The following is a 24,814-nucleotide window of genomic DNA, read 5'->3' as shown; positions in this document are numbered from 1 at the left end:
CCCTTGAGTTCCTCGCCCCTGCCAAGTGTAACACTGACCATGTCAGGGGGGTCCCTGAGCCAGTGAGGATCAGGCTGAGTTTGTTACCTGGCACTAGAATTCAGAGCCAATGTTACAGCACTGCCAGCCACTCTGCCTCTCCTCCCAGACCATTTTCTGCAGAGTTAACCCAGGTCAAAGCTAACACATGAAAAGAGGTTAAATAATTTATGTAATTACTGCACCATCAGCTCTTTCCAGCACTACACTGATGATGCCACTAAAAAAATCCTCTGAAGACTGAAGTCTTCTTTTTTAACTCTTTGTGGATTCAGGACTGCTGTACACTTGATCATCAACTGCCCTTTTTTTTCAAGAAGCCAAACAATAAAAACCTCAAAGGATGAAACAGAGAGAAGCCACAACTTCCACTGCTTTGGCAATTAAAGAATTACAATCAAGTATTTGCCACCACTTTGTTGGAGTACAAGCAGGCAAGACAACTATTCACACACATAATTAAGCATTTCTAGACATTCTTTATAGTTTTTCATAAATTATTTCTCATTCCCAGACACTCTTCCCAATTAGTGAAGCAAAGGATGAAATAATGGAAGCAACTTCAACAATATTTTTTGTGGATATCTCCAAATCTCCTATTTCCAGAGAGCAAGGAGGAGAATTACAGATAATTACAGATTTACACCCAGCTACATTTAAAGCACAATATAAACTACCAGGACTTTCTGCTGTGTCATGACAGATGCTTCCATAGGAGGATAATGTGTCTTGACACAGCATAAAATATAAGATAAACTTCTGCACTCTCTCTCTCAAGATCAATTTTAACAGGAAACAAAGAACAGTTTCCCCAGAACAGAAGTCAAGCATCAGATTTAAAACTGGTGTTAGTTATGCACAGCAGAGCTTTGCAAACAGTGCAGGCTTCCAATTAATTTCACCTGGTTATGCATTTTGGGTTTAGCTTCACATATTAAAATAGCTTATAAAATTCAAACACATCCTTTTTTCACAGAACAAGCTGGTAAATTTTAATGGAAAACTGACATTCCTTGGAAAAGATTCTTTTATTGACACATCTCTGCTCTAAAGAAAGCACTTCCTTATAAATAAACTGAAGATACTGGAGTATAAAAATGACAAGGGAAGAAGAGCAAATTCCTACCTTTGTGTTATCATGCACATGTAAAATATCTTCCACAATTTCAGACAAACCCATGTCCAACTCCTTCAACAAAAGGATTAGAAATCAGAGTTAAAGTCTCCCAGCAGGATGTGCTCAGAATAAAAATAAAACTGTAAGAAATGCTGGAAACTCTCAGTAATTCAAACCAAGGGCTCCCAGATAAAAAATCTGTGCTTTTGTTCCTTTCTTTATATGAAAGAACACACATTATAGACAGACCACTGAGCTTTGGGCAGGTCAGAACACACATTTAACCAAACCTTGGGATCTGGGCAGGTCAGAACACACATTTAACCAAACCCTGGGATTTGAACAGGTCAGAACACACATTTAACCAAACCCTGGGATCTGGGCAGCTCAGAACACACATTTAACCAAACCCTGGGATTTGGAGAGGTCAGAACACACATTTAACCAAACCCTGGGATTTGAACAGGTCAGAACACACATTTAACCAAACCTTGGGATCTGGGCAGCTCAGAACACACATTTAACCAAACCCTGGGATCTGGGCAGCTCAGAACACACATTTAACCAAACCCTGGGATCTGGGCAGCTCAGAACACACATTTAACCAAACCCTGGGATCTGGGCAGCTCAGAACACACATTCTAACCCAATCTCGTGCTTGGGGCAGGTGACAGCTCTGCAAGGCAAGGGACAGCCACCTGTCCCCCTCCCCAGCTGAGGGGAGCCTGTACCTCAGTGACCCCCACCCAAACAAGATGCACACTGCTCCTTTGGCAGGATGGCTCAGGAAACAGAAGGAAACCAACCCCCAGACAGCACTCACAGGGATTTTGTCTGTCCTGTTGTCTTTCCAGACCTCTAAAAGTGCCACCACCATGTCCTTGAGCTCGGTGCGGGACAAGACCCCATCGCGGTCCACGTCAAACACCTTGAAGCAAACTGGGAGAAAAGGGAATGGCTTTGCTGTCAGAACCATTGCACAATTGATTTATTTGTGTCAGAACCATTGCACAATCCTTTTTTCTTTATTCCTTGCAGCCCCTGAGGCTGCAGAGCAGCTGATGCAGGGCTGACAGCTCTGAAGGGGGGATGCACGTGTGGAGGTGAGGAAATGGAGCAGCTGTTTCACAAACTCAAACCCACATCCCTGCAATGCTCTGCTTGCTGTGTTTGCTGATGGGACCTGGCAGGGAACACATGTGCATCCAGAAATTTCCAAGGAATTACAGCTTGGAAGTAGCAACAGTGTGGTTTTGGAGAAGTAGGGAACAAAAAGTGTTTCAAAACACAGGAACCTTGCAGGGAGCCAGCTGGGAAATGGGCAGTGAAAAGCCACAACATGCTATTTACCACAAGACAATCAAATAGGACATTTGTTTTCTATTATAGATAATGAGTAGCTAAGTGTCTGCACTTTCTATATTGAGATACATACTTGTGCCTCAAAATGCAGAGCACTGAAAAAATAACTTCTGAAATGTAGTTTTCCCCACTTAGATAATTTACATGGAACCACTGTAAAATACATGGAATTAGGTTTAATCATCCTTTATAAAAGGAAAGCTTGATATTTAAAATTCCTCTGTTGTTTGAAACTTTTAAAGTCACTTTTCACAGACTTGTTCAGTGGGAAAAGAATCTCAAAAGATGAAAACAACTAAACCTCATTGTTCAAACTGAAAAACTGCTCCCAAATTAACAGTTAAATTTTGCATACTTACACTTCTGTCTCTCTGCCAAGGGTCCCCTGCAACATGCTGAGAGCCCACAGGAAATTTCTTTAAAATCTATGTGATTGTCTCGGTTTTCATCAAAAGCATTAAACAAACCTGCAAACCACAAAAGCATCTCCTGTTACAGCACCTGAGAGAGGCACCCTGCACCTCCACCAGGGGTTCATGGGCAGGGAGAGGTACAAACACTTGTCATTTACTCTCATTAAGTGTAATAAAGGCAATTAAGCACTACTAAAGGCATTTAAAGGTGAATTAGATGTCTCAGGGATGGCTGATCCAGCCGGGGTGGGGAGGGAATGAAGAATTCTGAGCAGGTGCCTGCTCCTCACACCCTCCTTGTAATGAGTGATGGAGAGTGGAGCTGAACCTGTATGGGCAGCCCTTCCCACGTGCCTGGCAGAAATTCCTGTGGAAAGCACTGAGCTGCACTGCAAACTTGGTCCTGCATTAAGAGCTGTAGCTACCAGCCTTCAAAGCATTTAAGAGTTCAAATCATTCAGCATTATTTATCCCATAACTTGTATTTTTTTTTTAGCAACAATGACTCCACAGAAGGCAAAGAATGAGCAGAAACCGTTCAAGTTTGCTCACAGCAGCTGTGTAAGTTTAAATCACTAAGGAGATAAAAGACACTCAGAAACAAAAGGATGTGGGGATACATCCCTACAGAATTGGACATAAATTCTGATTTTTTACCATTGCAGACTTCATTTACCATTTTACCATTGCATTTCCCCTTTGTTACTTACTGCTGCCACTTCTCAGTAAAGCCAACTTTTTTGGTAATAATAAAATTGTCACTCCAGGACTGCAGAGCAGAAGTGGAGTGCAAGTGGAATGTCCCTGAATGTCCCCATGTCATGCAGCAAATGGCAATGGGACAGCTCCAGTTATTACCAGACTGGCTTCGACTGCACAGACCAGTCTGGTTGTCAGTAGAAATAACAACCTGCAAATCTCCTGAATTATATCTTCCTTAATTTGCACTGTTAGGGAGGAATGTTTCATTGGCTGCATGATACAGCAGCTGACTTGCAAGCTGAGGTGTCATTTAATAGCTGAAACTCCCATTTGTCAGTTTAAAAAGGCTCAGTTTTCTCTCATTCAGGCCCAGCAGTTTATTTTGCCTTTACAGAATCTTAAGAAATAATTTTAAGCAACTAAAGGGCAACTTCAACATAAAATCTGACACATTTCCCGCCAACTGATAACAATGCAACACCTCCTTCAGCATCCCAGACTTCCCACCAAACAGAGACTTTCCCTCTTTTCCCATTTTTCAGTGAAGTTATTCTGTCCTTGAGCTGCAAGGGCATTTCAGAACAGACACTCCCAAAGCCACCACAGCTGGGAGCAGCCTGCTCTCCCTCCATACCTTCACTCAGGGATTGATGGATTGGGGGGGACACCAAGGGGGCAAAAGTCTCCAAATCAAAGCGTCCTGTCCGTGACTGAGCCTTGAGCAGCCAGTAGCGCTTCTCCAGGTCGATGATGTCAGATTCCTCCACTGCAGAACCAAATAAATACAAATAAATCATCAAAATAAATAGAAATAAATCAAGAAATCACCTTCCTTGGCCACAGAACCTTCTCACCCGTTCACCATCAAGGAATTCACCATCAATAACATCAGCACACGTGTGTAGAAACACAGAAATTAACTTTTCCCATATTTCACCTGTTTCTCTTTGGTGATTTGAACAGGCAGTTTGTATGTGCAGTGGCTTATTTTCCCAGGGTATTCAGTCTTAAAATCCTCAAAAAAGATGTGAAGTAGCATTTAAAAAAAAAATAAAGCCCAGATCTTTTATGGAAAAGAATTATGTAGTACTTGGCTGCCCCTTAAAAAACTGCTATTTGAAATTTTAAACTTTTTTATACAGTAATAAGGCTAAATTTTAATGTGGCATTTAAATGTTGTATCTCAGCATTATTTTTTTCCAAATATAAAATAGTTTGCTTCACTTTATTATTTATACTATAGAATTATTTCTAATTATTTAATTTACAGTAAACACTGGGGAGTGGTCACACAAACCTACAATGCAGAGGAACTTAAAAGGCAATTTAAAAAGGGGAAAAAACCCCAAACCCAAGAAATAAAACAAGGTGCAAGGATGGATAAAAATAGCCAGAGGAAGAACTTGTGTTTTCCTTCAAGCCATTCTATACAAACGCTCTCTTTATGCTTTAGCCTTGAAATGAAATAAATATACAGATATAAAACAAGATTAAATTTCTGCCCAACAATACTTTTAACCTTTTTACATATGCAAGTGTGTCACAACAGTGCTTTAGGTCAGTGCCAATTAATTGGTTCTCAAATAGATCTGGAATGACAAAGCTGTCTATATTAAGAAGCACTACGTGTGATCTCATTCCCAGAAGGTTCTGAGCCCTTAAATCCATGCCAGTTTTCTAATAGGTTTAACTTGAGCTATTTGGCCTGGTTTAGTCCACAGAAACAATAATAATCCTGTAAGGCTTAAGAACTGAGGGGCTCCACCTAAAAAGTTGTGTCAAATTGAAATTTTATTGATTTCTTTGCCCGTTTCTGTCATTAGTGGCAGTAATTTACTTAAAATAGTAACTTAGGTAACCTGCAGTGAGTATGAAGTGGTTGGAACTGCCCAGCAGGAGCATCATGTGATGCACCAAAACTTACACAACCCTCACCCTCAGCAGCACAAAGAGTGGAGAAATCTGAATAAAATCTCTGGAGTTGGAGGAGTGGAAGGGTTTGCATTTCCCTCTAAGGTGCTTTTGGACATCAGTGACAAATGTCCCTTTCCTGAGCGCCTTCAGAGCAGTGACACAGGTGACAGCCCCAGCCCTGCCTCCCCAGCTCCTCAGGGCATCGCTGCAGCTCCTGGGCATGCACACAGGGAGAGGAGAGCTGACCCAGCAGAAAAACTCCTTTCCTTTCTCCTCTCCCTCCTTCCCAGATGGACCAAGCCCCGATCTTCTACCATCCCCTGGCTCTTGGCTGGGCTGGAATCCCAGAGTTATTTGGGTTGGAAGGGACCTTTAAAGGTCACCCCCACCTCCTCCAGGGACACCTTGCACTGGATCAGGTTGCTCCATCCAACGTCCCTGGGGTTTCCAGGGATGAGGAATCCACCAAGGCATCACAAAAGCTTCCTCCCTCACAGCTACTCTGAGTTCAAACCCATTTTCCCATGTCCTGCCACCTACTGAAAGTCTGTCCCAGTACATGAGGAAGCAGCAATCCAGATTTATGAAGGAATATTCTTCAGGAATTATTTCTTTAAATATCAGAGATGTGAGGAGAATCCCAGGGCTCTTCCCCTTCCCAAACAATGGGAGAGGGGAGCTTGTGCTGCCACTTACAGGAATTCCACTTCCACCTTACTGCTCTCATTAGCAAACACAAAAGATTATTTATGTTCTCTTGTGCATGACCATGTAAATCACTTTGCTTCCTTTTAATCCACCTCTGTAAGTAGGAAGAATAACAAATCTGTGAGCTGCACTTCATTCTTCAAGTGATGCAACACTGAGAATATTCAAAAGCCAGCAGGAAGCTCCAATTGTCCTCACTGAAGAGTAAATCTGCAGAAACCTCTCTCTGGCAGGTGCAATATTTATCTTTAGTAATTAAGAACTGCAAGAATGTTATATTTTGCCAGAGAACCTCTCTCAAATACCTCCAGTAGAAGTTAGTTGTATTCTGATTTTTTTTTTTTGCTTGTACTTCACAGATGTTTCTACAGTGGTGACTCCATTGTTTTATTATTTCAGCTCAGAAAAGAAAGGTTATCAGAAAGCATCTTGTCTTTGTGTTCACAAGAATTGACACCATGGTCACTTAAAGATAGAGAATTTTCAAATAATCACCTTGAAGAGAACAGCTGATCAGTGTTAGCACAAGTGTTACATTTTTATTCTAGCCCAAATGCACGGACTTTCTGCACAAGCACTTTAGAAAGTAAAACCATGCAGTAAAGAACATTCTCAGCACTGATTAGCCTTCCACAAATCAGGTTAACCATGAGTAAAAATGTGACAGAAGAATATTTCTCATTCAGAGCTGTAACAAACTGCAGCCCAGTGCAGCATTCAGTGGATAAAGGGAGCAGCAATTCTTGGACTGCAGCACAGGGAGGTTCAGCTGCAGCTGAGCAGCAGCTGTTGCATAATTTGATTTCTCCAGACTAACTTTTCACATAATCTTGTGACTCAGTCTCAGGATATGCAGTGCACCATCTATTCCTCCATGAGTGCAAACTAAAAGAAATCTCTGGCAGTTTATGATGATTCAGATAATCAGATTTGTTACTGAAGTTCAGTGAAGCCTGGGAAGGGCACACCACACTCAGTACCCAAACATATCAGTGTGCAGGACAGAACCCCCCATTCCACTGAGGTTCTGTACAGATAAGAGACTTTATCTTTCCAAAATACATCCTTTTTTCCCCTAATGCCTGTTCATCTCACATCAAACTGTAAACTGGGCTTTCATTCAGATTACTCAAAAACATGTATTTTATATACACAATATAGGCCAAAACCTCAGGATGCACAGGCTTTCTAGGCCAAGTAATTATTCATTTTGGCAATTAAATACATGATAGGATTATTTGAGGCCACATGGACATGATACACCTGAGAAATGGAAGTAGTTTACCACCACATGCTGATTTATGTCTCCCTCATCACTTGCCCATTAGAAATGTGAAAAGCTTTCAGAACTCTAAAACTATGAATACTTTTTTTTGTTCAATTCTCTAAGAATTAGACCAACATAATCAGAGGCATAATAAGTAAACAACTGAAGCACAGTCCTCTTCTTCTAAAGGAAGAACAAATAAACATTTTCAATCAAAATCTCATCTAAAACTGTAAAACTACTAAAAATGAGTGAATTTAGAACGTTGATCAACAGGCAGGTGCATGGCAGTGATAAAAACTAAAGCCCCATGTTACATTTTAATGCCATTCCCACAAAATGCTCCTCTAAAATATTCCACAGATACCAAGCCATGAATAACCTTCTACCTTAGAAAACAAATTTAAAAGCACGTTTTCATTTCAGCCACTGCTTATTACAATTCTTTATAGGACCAGAATTCCCCAAGCATTGCAGTACATGAGAGAAGTTCAAGATTTACCCACCTATGGGTACAATCCTGTCTGGCTCACAGCAGCAGAAACATACCATATTCCCAACATTTTACCAGGCCTTGGGCTGCTCCCTGCTCACCAGCATGTGCTCCAGGAGGGAGCCCAAAGGGACACCAAACAGCTTCTCACTGCAAACTCTCCTTTGTGCCTTTCAAATTAACCCCCAGAACACTCTGGGACTGAGAGCTGCTTTGCAAGACACAAAATAGCCTGGAACTAAGAGGATAACAAGTGGCAAAATACAGATTAAGTGACACCAAGGCTTTTACTTATTGGCCTGGGCTGCTGTCAGACTTTCATCTTTGTGCTCTGGCTGATTAAAAACAAACACACAGGGAAGGGGATGTTAAAGCCTCAGCCAGGGGGATCCCTGTGTGTGCCAGGCACGGGCAGCCAGTGCTCACCCAGCAGAATAAGGGGGAGCAGTGCCTCAGGAGAGAGGAGGTGAGAAGGAGGTGAACTGTAATGAGAAGGAGAAGGATGGAGGCACCACCGAGTACAGAAGTGCCAGGGACAGATCCAGGGAGGGCGAAGATATGGAGGGGGGCTTCAGGTGAGCAAACGCTGCAGTGCTGAGGAACAGAGAGACCACAGGTGAGGGAGGCAGGTGGAAAAGGCTTTGTGCCATCCCTGCTCAGAGGGGATCCTCAGCACAGCCCTGAAGATCTGCACATAGGAGAAAACAATGAACATGAAACAATCCAGTGCTAAAAAGACACTAACAGCAAGAAGCCCCAGTTCCCTGAGATGGGATTTTGAGCAGGAGAGCTTGAGGATGTAAAACCCTCAGCCAGGGGGGATCCCTGTGTGTGCCAGGCACGGGCAGCCAGTGCTCACCCAGCAGAATAAGGGGGAGCAGTGCCTCAGGGTGGGAGCAAGGAGGGCTCAGGAGCTCCCCTCTCCCAGCACAGAACGGAACCAGCCCTGCAAAGCAAATTCCACAGGGCCAAAATCTCCAGGCCGGCCTTCTAGTGCCTTCCACAGAGGGCAGCTCTGGAGGGGGTGCCCACTGCAGAAGATGGGTTTAACACCATGGAGGGATGGTTTAACACCATGGAGGGATGGTTTAGCACCATGGAGGGATGGTTTAGCACCATGGAGGGATGGTTTAACAGCAAAGGGAGGCATCCCCTGAGTGCACTTTGCTTTCAGCCTCCCAGCCCATCCTCCCCCAGAGCTGACAATCCCAGCTTGGATTTTGTGCTCTTTCCAAAAGTGCCTCTCCCATTTCAGCCACCCTGCCTTCCTTACCCAGGCCCCCTCTCTTTTACTGTATTAAATAGTGATAAATGCATAGTCTAAAATAGAATTATTTGTACTGATTGCAGTCATAACTGCCCCTGGGTGGGTGAGAGCTCTCAGAAAGAAAAGGTGAATTTTTCTGACAACACAGGAGTCTCCTCCATTCAAAGGGGAGAACTCAGTGAAACAAGAACTGGGTGACAAAAAGGTACAAATTAAACATTCTGCCAGTACAAAACCAGCAGCCTGATGAACAGAATTATTTTCCCCATGGAAAAGGGCTGAAAACCTGAGTGTCTAAGCCCATTGCATGACACTGAGTCACACCAAAATGACACATAAAAAAGGCAACCAGCACCTATGTTGCAGCAGAAAAAACATTTCCAGCTAAATGAAGGAAATCAGTGAGGTGTCCCCTGAGTCAGTGTGACAGAAATGAGGGATTTACAGGCTCCATCACAGTGCTGTTCAATGTAATGGCTTCAAAAAAATATATATATTAAATGAATTTAAATGTATATGATCATACTACAGAACTAAGAAAATCCAAACGACTGCTACTTGGTCACTCCTCGGGTGTAAGACAAATCCATACCCCTGAAACTGCTTTTTTAGGAACAAAGGCCACTTATTTTGGCAGCTTTCAAATAAAATTATTCATATTTCTGATTTAAGTGAAATGGAAAAAAAATTGATTAAAAGCAGCAAGTGTGTGCAACTTCCTGTAACTTTAAAATTTCATTTCTAATTATGTGTTGAGAAATGTAATTAAAGTCATCTGCACACCAAAACAAATGCTATTTACAAATGAAAAATTAGTATTCCTTTGTTTCCCTGATAGCCTGGCTCATTAAGCAAATTTAAATGGAGTCACTGATGCCTTGCATGAAACGGGGCAGTTCCTAAATCAAAGGGAATAACTTCCCCTGCTTTTATCACTGCCATTTCTTGTGGCTCTGACACATTGTCCCAGAAGCTGGATGGGAAGCAGAGTGTGAGGTGAGGCTGGGGAGGGGGCTGGGGCTTGTGCCAGGAGATGCAGCAGGACTGAGGAATTCCTGATTGCACAAATTACTTTGCATTTTACAGCAGAACAAAGAGGAAACCTTTCCCTCTTTCTCTGGGTTCTGGTGTTTGCCTCAGTTTACCAAACATCACCTCACTTCCTGGTCCTTCCAAAGGCAACCATTCCCCCAGGAAAAACACCAGAACGAGCCTTCAACAGCTCTCAGTGTTTGACACGTTCAGCTGTGTTAAAAATACTTCTCGACTGAATTTCTTACTCTTTGGAGTGACCTGATTAGGCTGAAATTACTTCCAAGTGCTCAAGCACTTACATTTTCCTTAGTTTTGCATCTGTTGGATGAGATTCCTACACTGTTGTAAATCACAAGGGAATTCAGTAAAATTTAATTTTATCTAACTGTCCCATGGACTTTCCAATTCTGTGGACAACAACCACATCACCTCCATTTATTTCTGGAATTCACTGAGAAGCTCAATCCCAGCTCTGACATGATGGTATCAGTGACAGGGATATCAAAACCAGAACTGAGAACAACCATAAGTAGTAAATAAAATCTATTAAAACAGTAGCTGTTACATTTAAATTATTTTTTAAATTCCAAGCCTCAGTTTCAGTATGAATAAACTTTCTGTGAAAAGCCCAGTAAAAACTGTTCTGAAAAGTTTCAATTTCAAAGCATAAAAAAGAGCAGATCTCAGTTTGACACAGGTCAAGATCTTTCCCAGAGCTGAGCTCCAGAACACTCTGAGGGCTGAGGTTTTTTTCACATTCCTCTTTCTCTACCTTTCTGTGAGACCTCAGAATATTCAGTGGTTTTCTGTAACCTCAATGTGTCCTCTCAGCCTTCCACGTAATGCAAATAAATTACCTGTTCATAAACTCCTGACTTCATTTATGCATTTTCATTTCAGATGGCCAGAAAAGAGTTTGAATACCCATATTTAAAACCAAGAGGATGAAATAAAAAGGGTGTGTTGCTTTATTCAAGTAACTCACCCATGAGAGGATTAAATGCCACCCTGACACCTGTGAGGAAAACCCAGGAGAGCACATAAAACACAACCAGAGTGCTGAGATCCCTGACAGCTCCAGAGCCCCCTCCCTCCTCCCCAGGGACCCTCAGGGGTGGAATGCATGCTTGCATTACCCTGCTCCATCAAGTGTCATTTAGCAGCCTTTTGGTTGTGGATTTAATTTCAAAACCAGCTGTTCCTTCTTTTACATTAGCATAGACATAAGGAAGCACTTCTTCTCTGGAGACAATTCCTGAGGATGCTTCTCTTTAGTTAATTCTACCACATGCCAGGAATATGATTTATTTTACTGGAGAAGCAAATTAAGAGGTAACACTTATTTTTGAAACAAATATTATTTTCTCAACTCTCTCAGTAGTTTTACAACCCACTATATAAAGACCAAAAATAAACCCAGTATTACCAGCCAAACACTTGAGAAATTTTTTTTTTTTTTAGCTTGCTTGGTAGCAAACTTCTAGAGAAGTGTTGGAGCCTCAGCATTATTATCTCTTAAAAATAACAAGCCAGTGTCCTTGTACACAACATTTTACATCCCAGCAGAGAAGAGATGAGCTCAGAGAAGGAATTTCTCTCCCTGAGCCCAGCGTGGCAGAGCAGGGGGATTCAATGAGCAACGACTCCGCCTGTGAACTCTGGCAGGGCTTTTTTTAGGATGTGCAGGACAAGAAGAGCCTTTACTCACAGTGTGTGACTCCAGCCAGGGTCTGGTAGAAGGTTGGGGTGTCACTGTCATCAGTGAGGGTCACGTAGACCCCTCCTGAGAGCAGCCACCGCGAGAAGGTGAAAGCGTCTTTGTTGTGCAGCAGCCAAACCCTGAACTTCTCATAGTTCACCTTCTCACCCTGCAAGAACAACCAGAAAATGGGAGCTGTTTTTCTCAATTCCAGTAAACAGGAACCATCCAGCTGTATGAACAAAAAAACTGGGACAATCTCCTAGAAAAATAAGTGCTAATGTAATTTTTCTGCTTGGAGCCAAGCCTGTTTTTCCCTTTCCTTTTGAAACAGCAATGGGAGGGAAATTAACTTTAAGTTCTCTCTGCATTTCAGCCACCTACTCAATGTGGCCTTTGGAAACTCATTTACTCTGAACCTCAGGTGAAAGGGATGAAAAGGAAAATGGTTACTTGCAATGCAAAAGAGCAGAGGTTATTTTGATGAATTTAAATGTATTATTAGAGGTACCAGCTCTGCTGCACCAAAAAACAGGTGCTATAAAATCATAAACATTCTGTTCTATCTGTGCAGGTACACAAACAACACAGAAAAATCAGATTTGGGAATAACTGATGCTGTGATTAATTACTGCAGGAACATGTGGACTCTTTTGCCTCTCCAGTGTGGACCAAAATCCACACTGGAGCATAAAGGTGAACATGACATTCCCAGGATCTCCTCACTCCCTGGTCAGGAACACATAAAAACTACACATTCACACAATTCCAGTGCTGTTTAAAAACCATTTATTTGGATCCTTGCCAAGCTGTGGCCATGAAACCATAGGGATCAGCAGACTAATTTCTACAGGACCTACAAAACTACCTCAAATAAAAGCAAACCCATTATCAGTAGACAAACTCATTATGTGGAGATTGTCATCTCCAGGGGAAATAAACAGGGGTCTGCAAAGTGGAAGAGGTTTCAAGTCATTGATTATTTAAACTCCCCTCATATCACAGACCATTAAACTTCACTGAATTACATCTCTACAGAATCCAACAATTTGCATTTGGCCACGGACTATCTGCAACTGCCAAGTGCAGAAAATTGAAAATTCACTATATTCCCTTTGCCAGGCTGCTCCAATGGCTCATCACCAGCACTGCTGAAACATTTGCTCCTATTCCCATTGCAGGGGGTTGTTTCAGCTCCAGATACTCACTCTTTTTATGCCTCTTTTTCTAGACTAAAGAGTTTTATATTTTCATCCAACAAATCACAGACTGGTTTGGGTTTTGGAAGGGACATGAAAGCCCATCCAGTGCCACCCCTGCCATGGGCAGGGACACCTCCCACTGTCCCAGGGTGCTCCCAGCCCTGTCCAGCCTGGCCTTGGGCACCCTGTGCCAGGCCCTCACCACCCTCACTTTGATTTCTTATTCTTCCATTTCTCCAACAGTTTGGATCAAGAGAAAAGAACATTTCCTCACTCTCTGTTCCACCCTTTCCCTCTTGTTTTTGCACTGCTCTTTGTAAAGGCAGCGAGAGCTGGGTCATTAAAACTCCAATTTTCCCTGCAAGGACAATGAAGAGGAACAGAAAAACTTTGGACAGAAGGAAGAAAGCATTTGAAGCAAGCAATGATGACAGCTGGATTATGATGGAACCTGAGCAATGCAGTTATCACTGAATTTTCCCCCTGTATTTCAGAAATAAAAGGAAAACTCAGATATATTCTAAAGCTTCTATTTCTAGCTGAGTACATGCAATAATCCTGATGAACAGAAGTGCCTATAAACATCATCCTTGAAATCAAAGGCATCCTCCAGAAGGCAGGCAGGAAGGCCCACAGCAGGAACATTAAACTTTCTCACTCTCCAGCAATGCCCATGGATGATTAAGAGCCCAGTAAATCCTGCTGAGTGGGTTATTACACTATTTTCATTTTAAAACAAAAATCAATATGCAGCATTTTCTTGAACAGGAAAATGCTCTGAAGCCCAGATTAATACTCATCTTCCTGCAAGGCTCCATAAAGTATTTCTGGATTTCTTGGACAGCGTGCAATTAACTTGTAGGGTGCAATTCATCACAGCACACTGATGGGAAATCAGAAATAGGAAATGGCACTGAGGGTCAGTCCAGAAGCTGCAGGGCAGTGGATTCAGGATTTCTGCTGCAGCCAGGACTCAGGGATGCAATCACTGCCTCCAGAGCCAACAGGACACCAGGGCCAGAGCAGAGTCTGGCCCAGGCACTGCCCACAACCAGAGCCATCTCCAGCACAGAACAAGAAAATCTGAACTAATTAAGTAACCTGATAGCCACAATTAAAGCTTCCAGTCAATCTGGTCAATCCTTGTGCCAGAGGAATGCACAACAATGTCCCCATTTTGCTGGTCTCAGTCATCTGATAACAAACCAAGCAAAAAGCCCTGAAAATTCATCAGGATCCCCGGAGTCAAAGAATCACCCATGAATATAAGAGAGCACCAATGCCCTGCTTTAGAGGAGGGCTTCAGCAAGCTCCATAAAGATTGCATCTCTCAAACAACTTAAAGCATAATTAAATGTTGTAGCTCCTGGCAGGAAAATGATACAAAAGCAATAATATAAAATTCCTATCTTGAAGCAACCATGGCTGTCAGGCATTTTTAAATCCAGATTTTCTTTCTTCTCAGCTCTGTGTTCTAGATTTCTTCCCTGATTGCAATAAAATGTTCACACTAATGACTAAGTTCCCACCAGCAATATTAGTATTTAAATTCACCTGATGACATGATTCCCATTGGGAAATGATCTCTTTCCAAAGAGCACAGTGAATACAGGAGCACGCAGAATTTATACACCAAACACTGTTCCCATCAATATAAATTCCATGGAATGCCACAACACAAAACCCATGAGCTTTTACCCCAATTAAACAAGGCCAATTTGTTCCCATAGTAAGAAAAAGAAGCTACTTAAGGTAATCTTGACTTTTTTGTAACTGCAACAGGAGGAAAGGTGCATGACACACCTCAGAGAAGCATTTCTTGAGTGACTCTGGGACCTTCCCATCAACCACATGCAGCATCTTCTCCATCTCTTCACGGACCACATAACTCCCAGACTCATTAGAGAAGAGGCTGAAAATATCTGGGGAAATAGAAATATGTGTAAACATCCATGGCAGGGGCATTTTTCAAATGCAAGGTCTGTAACTGGCTGAGAATGTCAAAGGCTGTGCAACAGCTAAAGGACTAAAAACGTGGGTTGATCCAAGGTCAGTACAGTCCACAAGGTTAAGGTTAAGACTTTCCTTTTCTTTTACCATTGTAATAAAAAAGAAAATGAGCATTATCAAGTCAGATAAACAGAGAAGACAAAACAACAGAAGTCAGTAGGAAGATGCTTTCTATTTTTTTGAAAAATATCAATGCCATCCTCCTTCCTCTGCCCACATACAGAGACCATCAAGCTTTCTGCAGGATCCCAACACTGACATTCACGATGACTTGGCAAATATTTCATTTTGATGAATACAGAAAACAAAAGTGCACCTTATTTCCAAAAATACAGCTAAAAATGCTTCCAAAAATCCCATCTTCACTGTACAATGGTCACATTTTACACTCACAATCCACTGTCTCATTGTTACTAAGTTACATCACTTACATTTTGTTTTCTCCTCCTCTTTGCCTCTTGTGAGTAGAACTAATCCAACTATCAAGTTATTGAAGTGCAGCCCTTTGGATATTCCCCCAAATGAACAGTAGATAACCTACAAGCATAAAATAGAGAAGTTAACCAGAACCAACAGAGATGTCAGAAGTAAAACCAGCAGCTTACACTGAGGCTCCACCTTATGTGGTTTTTAGGCTAATCACCTCACAATCAGCTAAAGAACTTCAATTATTAATTGTGTTACCCTTTTGTAGCTCTTCTGGTACTGAACAGCCTTTATTTAGTGAAACACAGGTATAAGTTATCAACAGCAGAATAAAAATTCCACATTAGAACCTCCAGTGAAGACGCTTCTCACTTGCTTTTATGGTGGTGTTTCCCCAAATTTCTTCATCAGGGCTGCAATCTGCCCCAGGCTGGCTCTGATCATCTCAAAAGCACCAAGGGGAGGCAGCAGGAATCCCCAGAGCCCTGGGAGTCACTGCTGCACCACCGGGTGCTTTCCACCAGAGTCAGAGCTGAGCCAGGACTGGGAGTGCCCAAACAAAACCAGTTCTGGGCCTGGCAAGGCCAGACCTGGCCAAGCCCCAGAGGCTGTGCTGGCAGGAAGGTGACACCTGGCACAGAGTGGCTACACCAGAATTCCTGCTGCTCCTGCAGACACCTCAGCAGTGCTGGGCCACCTGCAGAAACCCCCTCCTTGTCTGTCTGTCCGTCCATCCATCCCTCTGGACTGCTAAAATGTGTCTGCAGGCAGGGCAATGCCAGCGCATGCACAGCAGGATCTCCCCCTCCACAGAACACCCTGAGCCTCCCTGCCAGCCCCTGAGACACAGCATCACCCAAACACCTGCATTTCCACAGGGGCTCCGATCAGCCTCTCCTGGTACTCAACTTTAATCCATTTACAAATGCTGAATTATTAAAACTGAATTTGTGCTTTATTTGGACACAACAATTGCAGAGGCTTCAAGGCAGAGATTTGAATTCCACACTTTTTCTCTCTAATCCTTCTGTCTTCTCCAAATGCCTTCACTGCCCATGTGAGCAATTTACCTTCGTATTCCACTGGAATAATTGGGTTTTTTTTAAATATGCAGATAAAATATCCACTCACTTCTGCTAAACTTTGTACATCTCAGCTGTGATACCAGATGAGCACCAAATATTGCATTTATACATTGTTTCAACACAACCCAAGGATTGCTGATGAGACAAACAGAGGAAAGGAATTCTATGGATCATGTCCAGTGTCTCAGTATTTAATATATGGAATTGCAGCTGGCATTGCTTGGAGTTCAGCTGCTCAACCATTCCTTGGAAGAGTTTATAAACATTTATAAAATAGTGTTCTAGTCCTGTAACACATCATTTCTTCACATTTTTTCATGTTGGTGAGGCATTTGGAAAACTCCTAATAACATGCACCATCAAAATGTGATGCAATTTTGTGTCTTCCAAAATGACTTAATGCTGTTGCAGCTTCACTTAAAACAGCCCCACCCAGGCAGAATGACAGCAATCTGCATTTCAGAATGTAAAATTCACCATCACTGTAAGGCACAGAGTACATTTTAAAATGAAATTGAAGCTTGACATGTTCTGTTCCATGGACAGCTGAGGAGCATACACAGCATTTAAAAACCAAAGCTGTGCTCCTGTTTCCCACCACCTGAGCAGCTTTCCTGCAGTTCAACACCACAGACACAGCTCTAAATTTCCTTTTATTCATATCTTCAACCCCATTCTCCCAAAACTTTACTGTCCTGAACACTTAAAAGATGTTTTGTGTGCAGGACAATCACCCAGATTGTTGGATTAAAGTTCCAGGAGTTTCAGTTCTCTGCTTCGTGTCCAGTTCAAAACTCCTGTGGTTTTAATTTAACAAATTGCTGAAGGCCTCTCTCTCCTCAGATATGAAAACCCATTATTTGCAGCATGCAGAGCACACAGCCCAGCTCCAAGGCTCCCAATGATCTGCTTTAGTGACTGAGAGGCTGAAAACTCAGGGTTTTTAGCTGCCTAATGACTTTGCCTGCCTCTCCCCATCCTGAAGCCAGGAATTACAAAGCATCCCTTGACTCAAATCCCAATTTTGGCCCAATTTACAGTTTTCAAGATCACAGATTTGATACTGCACTGCCTGAGTATGAATGCTACAAGTACATCATAATTTGTACATTTTGAGATGAGTTCTGATGAGAAGCCATCAAAAACCAATTAGGAGTCCTCCATTAATTTTATTTCACCACCTGGAAACCAAGAACTGTTCTATAACCATCATGAGTGTTAAAAGAGAGAATCATCACCAAAATTGTGTCTTTAAGGACAGATTTTTTTAAAAATAAAATAAAAACCAGGCAGCAGACATCTGAAACCCCAGAATCTCTATTTGTGACCAAATCAGCAATTGAATCCTTAATACTGACATGAAAGGGATATAAAGGTATAAGTTAGCACAGAACATGAAATTCTCAATATTTTATACTATTTCAAACCAATTGTACATTGTGAAAGATCCATTTTTTGGTTTATCTTAGGGGTTACCAACTCTCAAACTCAAAAATTGATGCTGAAGACAGCCTTGAAGCTCTGGGCAAGTCAGACTCCTCCTTTTCCACTGCAAATTCTCCTGCTGAGCCTTAAACACCCACATATAAAGCAAACAGAAGTAAAGTAGTATCGTGCTCTTTGCCAAAATTTAGGAAAAAAGGGGAAAAAAAGAATGGAGGAAAGATGAAGCTGAGGAAAAGGAACTCTGCCAGAGTGTAAAACCTTCAGCAATGCAACACTTCAGCACTCACATTCTCTAAATAAAACTGGGGGACTTGCACCATCCTCTGAGGTCAACAGCTCTGAGGGTGCCAAAAATAGAGGCTGTGATTAGGAATGACACGGAGCAAGAGATCATCTGAAAGGTCTGCCTAATCTTTGTCTCTCTAGCAAGAATATTTTGATATCTCTCTCAAGAAAGGGGCAATTCTATAAAAGAAAATAACTTTTTAAACATGCACATGTGTAGGATGGTATTACTATTTTTTTTTTTAGATAGATATATGCTTATATCCATGTTGCAAATTTTGATTCTGGCTATTTTTCAGCTCATTCATACATCTGTTATGAACAAATTTATTTTTGAGAGCTTGTAAAGAAAACAAAGCAACAGCCAATGGAATCTCAAAGGAACCAACAGCAACTGGAGTAAATAAAATCTGTTATTATGGTCTTGTCACAAATTCCCAGTCTTTAATTGCCCAAATTTACATCTGGATATTTAGATTTACTTCAAAGTCACCTACCAGGTATTAGCAGGGTTGGGAGCACATCCCTGACCCTAACCCAGGATCCAAGGCTGGAACACCATTTCCAGGCAGGGGAGGTGCATTGGGATGTTACAGAAAAAATGGGAAACCATTCCATCAACCCATAAACATTTGTGTGTGCACAGCAGATGCAATTCCATCAACCCACAAACATTTGTGTGTGCACAGCAGATGCAGCTGCCCAGTGCCCACTGCCTTTGGCTCCCCAGGAAAGCAGCAACTCACAGCTCACCTCAGCAACTTTGGGAGGGACCCCATCCCCCAGAACTTCCCTGATGAAGCACTGCTGGGTCATATAATAGGAGAGGCCACAAGTTCTCTTGAAAGCATCTTTGAGCCTCTTCAGTTCTATGTCTGTAACTGAGAACAGAGGAAAGAAAAAACAAATTGGTCAATAAAGATGTTACAGAAAGATAACAGCTCAAGGAATCTCAAAATCCTCCACTCCTTGCGTTTACCTTGACAATAAAAAGACACCAAGAAATTAAATGCATGATTTCCCCTAAAGAGTGGGAAAATGAGATCTAATCATCTAATCTTGCTTGAAAAGAGAGAAGGGAAGCAGACCTGTGGTTACCATCAATGGCAACAACTGCTCACTGCTAAGTTTTCTGACTACAATAGTGGATTGTAATTTGTTCTAAATTCAGCACCATTCTTGTCACACAAAGGAAAATGAGGCAGCTTTATGATCAATTTTGCATTGCATGCAAGCCAGGGAAATTATCTGCAACCAACAGTGGTGAATATTATTAAGAGCAGCATCTTTCAAGCAGTTTCATCTATTAACCAGTCTGCCTTTCTGTATTAAAACAAATAAAATACTTTATCACCACAAGCTCATGAGACAGCACGGTGAGGTGTGATTTAATAGGAATAAAATGTTGGACTACATGTAATTCTTCCCCCAAGATCCCCTTGCACAGCCAAAATCTGCTTGCCAGCTACACCTGTTCAAACTTGTTCACAACTGCAAAGGTGGAAAATGTGATGACATCCCACTCACCCTGGCCAGGCAGATTTTACAAGCACAAAGCAACTTTCTAAGAAAGTCTTTGAGAAGGGAAGGATCTCGTGGAACAAAACGAGGCCTCTGTCCAAAGGCAGGCTGCAGGGAATGGCACAGGAGTGCTGCAGAAAAGGCAATTTCCCAAGCAGCAGCCCAGGGAAATGATGCTGCACACGGGAGCTGTGGCACTGTATTTATAGCAAGGCATTTTCCTTACCCTGCTATCACGAGCCAGACACAAACAACACTGCCATGGCCAAAGGCTTGTGGAGCTTTTTGTCAGCCAAAATACAACAGAGCACTTGAGGGCTTCATCCAGCACTCAGTCAAACTTCTACTTTTCAGTTAATTCATTCATCAAAAGCAAAAATCAATCCTTAAAAGTAAATCACATTAAAACATTCCTCCCTAATTTTAATCCAAGTCAACACTGAAACAGATGTTAGCTCCACTTAACAATTGTGTAAAAACAGAAATTGGGTTATATTTCCTCTCAAATTATATTACAGATTCTGGATGCTTCTAACCATAAAGAAAAAAAAAATCAAAGTATCTGAGAGATAAAGCTCAAGTGTGACCCACAGAGCACCAGAGCTATCAATTAGCACAGTGGTGATTATCATTAGCACATCTCTCCTTTGACTAAAACCAGCCTGCTGTAATTACATGGCAGAGCAATGCTGGTCTCATTCTGTCACCTGGCTTTTAAGGTGTTTAAATTCCATTATTTCACATTCACACATCCCAAAGCAGGAGGAGATGGAGGGAGGTGCTTCACCTCCTTTCACCTTTGAGCACAACCAGGCCCAACTCACATTTAATGAGTGTTGGGATTGCTCAGGGATCATGGAAAGGGGAAACTCCTGGCTCTGTAATTTGGGCAAAGCAAAGCAAACAACCTGGATCCTAGACTAGATCCAACAATAGTTCTGGGATGGAATTATTCTCATTTTTTGCATGGAAAGGGGAAGCTCCTGGTTTTGTAATTTGGGCAAAGCAAAGCCAACAACATGGATCCTAGACTAAATCCAACAGGAGCTCTGGAATGGAATTATTCTCTTTTTTTGCAGGTTTTATATGCCTGCTCATACACACATATCTTCAACAAAAATAAACTCTGTCCTCTGGTTTCTTCTCTCTCTCTTAATTCTTTAATGTCCCCACCATTTCATCCAATCTGGTTTGGGGTTATTTGGCAGAAGTTTCTATACAAACATTTGCTAAGTTGATGCTTGGAGCACCCTGACTGCCCAGTGTGCACTCCAGGCAGTGCTCAGGAGTAGGAAAATGCCATATAAATGTATCTCCCATAATCCATGGGGTGACTGGAGTGCCAGCCAAGGTGAGGAGAAGCTTGGGAACAAGACTTGCCCAGCAATTCTCCCAAGACCTCCAAAAAGAGCTGCACCACCAGTGTATTTAACAGGGATGATAAGCTGATCCTGTCAGTCCATGGTACATTTCAAAAGCAAATTATTATTGCCAGAGCCCACTCAGTATTATTGTTTGCACACAGAAACTACAAAAAAGGTCATGGAATAACAGGCAAGGTAATTACTTCCATTCCTTCCCCAGGAGCCATTCAAATGACTGATGCTGCCCATTTAAAATCATCTGCAAAGCTTTGTAAAGATAAGTTCATTATACATTTAGATCCATGCACATGAAAGTACAACTGAAATGAGCAGAGTATAAATCAAAGATATTATCAATGTTTACTATGAGTCTGGAAGGCAAAATATTTGAATTCAAAACCCCAACACCAAAGCACCAATTATTCAACAGAGATAGAGCACGATGGCATTTTGAGAGGAAATAAAACTAAGTCTTCAATTATTAAAGGAACATTTCTAGAAGCAATACATCTATTACTATAATAACTATAATAATTTTAGAAATTAGAACACTCCCATCCCCAGAAGCTGCCTTTTTCCTCTCAGTTCCACGAGCCCAACACACAGGAAGCAGCACAGAACACAGAGGGGTTTTTCATGCTGCCTTTAGACACCAGCCTGTCTCCTGCACTGTTTCCTCCACTGACTGAACTCCTTTCATTAGCAATATTCACTTTTTCCAAAGGCACAGATTCCCCAAACACTTCCAGGAGCCAGTTGTCTACAAACACCTCTGAGAGGAGCATTCCCAGGCTGCTGTCATTAGAACAGGAGACAGCCACCACACTATGGCTGCACCCCTGTTGGATTCACAGCCTGACAGGGGAAAACACATCCTGACAACTTCCCAGGAGCAGCCTGAGGTAGTGAGCACGGCAAAAAGCATCTTCACATCCCACCTGCCACTACCAGGTGCCACGACCTCAGTGTTACTGCAGGGAAAGTGACTCAAATGGAACAGCTCATCTCATTCCGTGCACCTCCAGAGCACACAGGTGACCTTTGGACTGTGAGGCCGATTCAAGGTGACAAAAGCAAGATTCAGTGCTTGGATACTGTGTGATAATCTTAAAAATCCACCTGCCCATTTCCCAAAACCAGGTAACAAAAGCAAGTTTCAGTATTTAGATACTGTGTGATAATCTTAAAAATCCACTTGCCCATCTCCCAAAACCAGGTAACAAAAGCAAGTTTCAGTATTTAGATACTGTGTGATAATCCTTAAAATCCAGCTGCCCACTTGCAAACACCACCAGGTAACAAAAGCAAGTTTCAGTATTTAGATACTGAGTGATAATCCTTAAAAATCCACCTGCCCACTTCCCAAAACCAGGTAACAAAAGCAAGTTTCAGTGCTTGGATACTGTGTGATAATCCTTAAAATCCAGCTGCCCACTTGCAAACACAACCAGGTAACAAAAGCAAGTTTCAGTACTTAGATACTGTGTGATAATCCTTAAAGTCCACCTGCCCACTTGCAAACATCACCAGGTAACAAAAGCAAGTTTCAGTACTTGGATACTGTGTGATAATCTTAAAAATCCACTTGCCCATCTCCCAAAACCAGGTAACAAAAGCAAGTTTCAGTGCTTGGATACTGTGTGATAATCCTTAAAATCCAGCTGCCCACTTGCAAACACCACAGTGAAAGCAAGCCCCAGGCTGTCAGGGTGCCCGTGGTAACTCTGCTAACACAAAGCTCCTGGGCCACCTCACCTGGAGGCTTTCCAGCAGAGCTGCAGACACTTGAGCAGGAGCTGAGTGCTGCATCCAGCTCTCCAGGGAATATTGCAGCTCCAGTTTGTTTAATAAAGTTTAAATGAAACCACGCAACCTCAGCTAAAAATGTCACCCTGCTCACGGTAATTGTAACAAACCTCCAGCTCACCAGCTGCTGAGGGTATTTTTAGTTTCCCAGTGTTACTTAAACTTCAGGCTGTTTATGTGGATGTACAATTCCACATTTTTTGTTTTAATTCCCATCTATCCAGGTAATGAAATGTGCAGTGCCTTCCAAACCTGGCCCCTGCTGGGAACCACCTTGTCCTGCTCTGCTTTCACATATTTGTTACTAAGTCATCCTGGACTTTTCCTTTTGGACTAAAACTGTACCTGAAGCTCAGATTATGCAAGTCCAGCTCTAGACTTAAACCTTGTTTTGCTCCCCCAGTAAAACTGCTCAGACTAAGCTGGAGGAAATCAACCCTTCCAGTGGAGCTTTGCAAGTTCTGCTGCCACATTCTCCCTTCATTTTACAACCTCTGTTCACTTCTGAATTTTTCTTTTTTTTTCTTTCCACATCCTGTAGCTCTAATCCCACCCCCACCTTCTGGGAAGGTTCTAAAATACCCTGTGAGCAATGTGCGGTTTGGGGTACGGCATCACCTCTGTCCCCTCCAAAAATCACACTGAAAGGACAAAGAAACCAAAAATGGGCAGCAAGTACCTGGCTCAGCAAAAGCCGCTCTGCTGTTACCAGGCTGCTAGTGAAAATTATTAAGAGTCATCATAAAAACATAACTGCATGGCTAAATACAAGTAATATTGATATTTTTGCTTTTTCACGTCCTGTTTTGGAAAAAGAGAGAGGAGAAAATGGTTACATCAAAGCCAATTCCTCACTACTCAAAGTACCTACACTGCATATTTTGTGATACTTCCTCAGAGGCCTCTGAATCTGAGCTAAGGTTTGCAAAAATTACCTCAATAAAGTGTTTTATTCAAATACTGTAAGAAGGAACTTCCTTAATTACACGTATTTTTATGATGTAACTATTGAACAAAAGGAATATAAAAACTTCCACACTCCATAGTCTCTGCTTAAAGGTTAAAAGGAATGGTTGGCCAGGCCTAGTGGAGTTTTTACAGCTTAGAACAAAAATATTATACACCTTACCTGTGACACATGCATCAAGAGCAAGCACAACAAATGTATTTAAAATTCCTATTTAATATTTATTTGCAAAGTCGGGCCAGCCACAAAACCACCTTCCCTTACAACATGTTTCCCCCCATCCTTCAAAATGAAAGCCCACTGATGGAAAATGCTGAGAAACAGAGGCTGAGAGCCAAAGCACAGCTTTCCACAGCAGCCCCTTGTCTGTGCAGCAAAGGTGACAAATAAAACATTTGAACTCTCAGTTCTGCCGGAGCCATGCGGACACTGAACCTGTCCATGTCTTGTCTCAGCTCTGAAATGGATTTAAATTCCAGCCTGCATCACACAGATGGGTGATAAACGAGCTAAGATATTGTGTAAAAGCACTACAAGCTACTGCTAAAATGCTGATTTAATCAGTGAAAAGGGCAGAACTCCAAGTGTTTAACTGAGGGGAAAGTGGAATTAATCTGTCCTGGCTACTATAAACTGACCAATTAACATCAGGTAGAACTAATTGGACACAGAAACAGCTCCAGAAT

General features: G+C 42.0%; 1 protein-coding gene across 2 annotated transcripts in view; it reads right to left on the bottom strand.

Moving 5' to 3' along the window:
* Nucleotides 1-24,814, bottom strand: part of USP32 (ubiquitin specific peptidase 32) — a 64,268-nt gene that overhangs the window by 24,610 nt on the left and 14,844 nt on the right. For both annotated transcript variants that reach the window (XM_066563359.1, XM_066563360.1), the window contains exons 2-9: nucleotides 19,224-19,351; nucleotides 15,660-15,765; nucleotides 15,022-15,140; nucleotides 12,026-12,185; nucleotides 4,268-4,399; nucleotides 2,878-2,985; nucleotides 1,980-2,095; nucleotides 1,166-1,228 (exon numbers count right to left, since the gene is read on the bottom strand). In XM_066563359.1, the coding sequence (XP_066419456.1) occupies nucleotides 1,166-1,228; nucleotides 1,980-2,095; nucleotides 2,878-2,985; nucleotides 4,268-4,399; nucleotides 12,026-12,185; nucleotides 15,022-15,140; nucleotides 15,660-15,765; nucleotides 19,224-19,351 (932 nt within the window). The remainder of the gene's footprint in view (nucleotides 1-1,165; nucleotides 1,229-1,979; nucleotides 2,096-2,877; nucleotides 2,986-4,267; nucleotides 4,400-12,025; nucleotides 12,186-15,021; nucleotides 15,141-15,659; nucleotides 15,766-19,223; nucleotides 19,352-24,814) is intronic.

The sequence above is a fragment of the Molothrus aeneus genome, chromosome 20 (assembly GCF_037042795.1).
Source record: "Molothrus aeneus isolate 106 chromosome 20, BPBGC_Maene_1.0, whole genome shotgun sequence".
NCBI classification, from domain to species: Eukaryota; Metazoa; Chordata; class Aves; order Passeriformes; family Icteridae; genus Molothrus; species Molothrus aeneus.
This window is presented reverse-complemented; position numbering and strand designations above follow the sequence as displayed.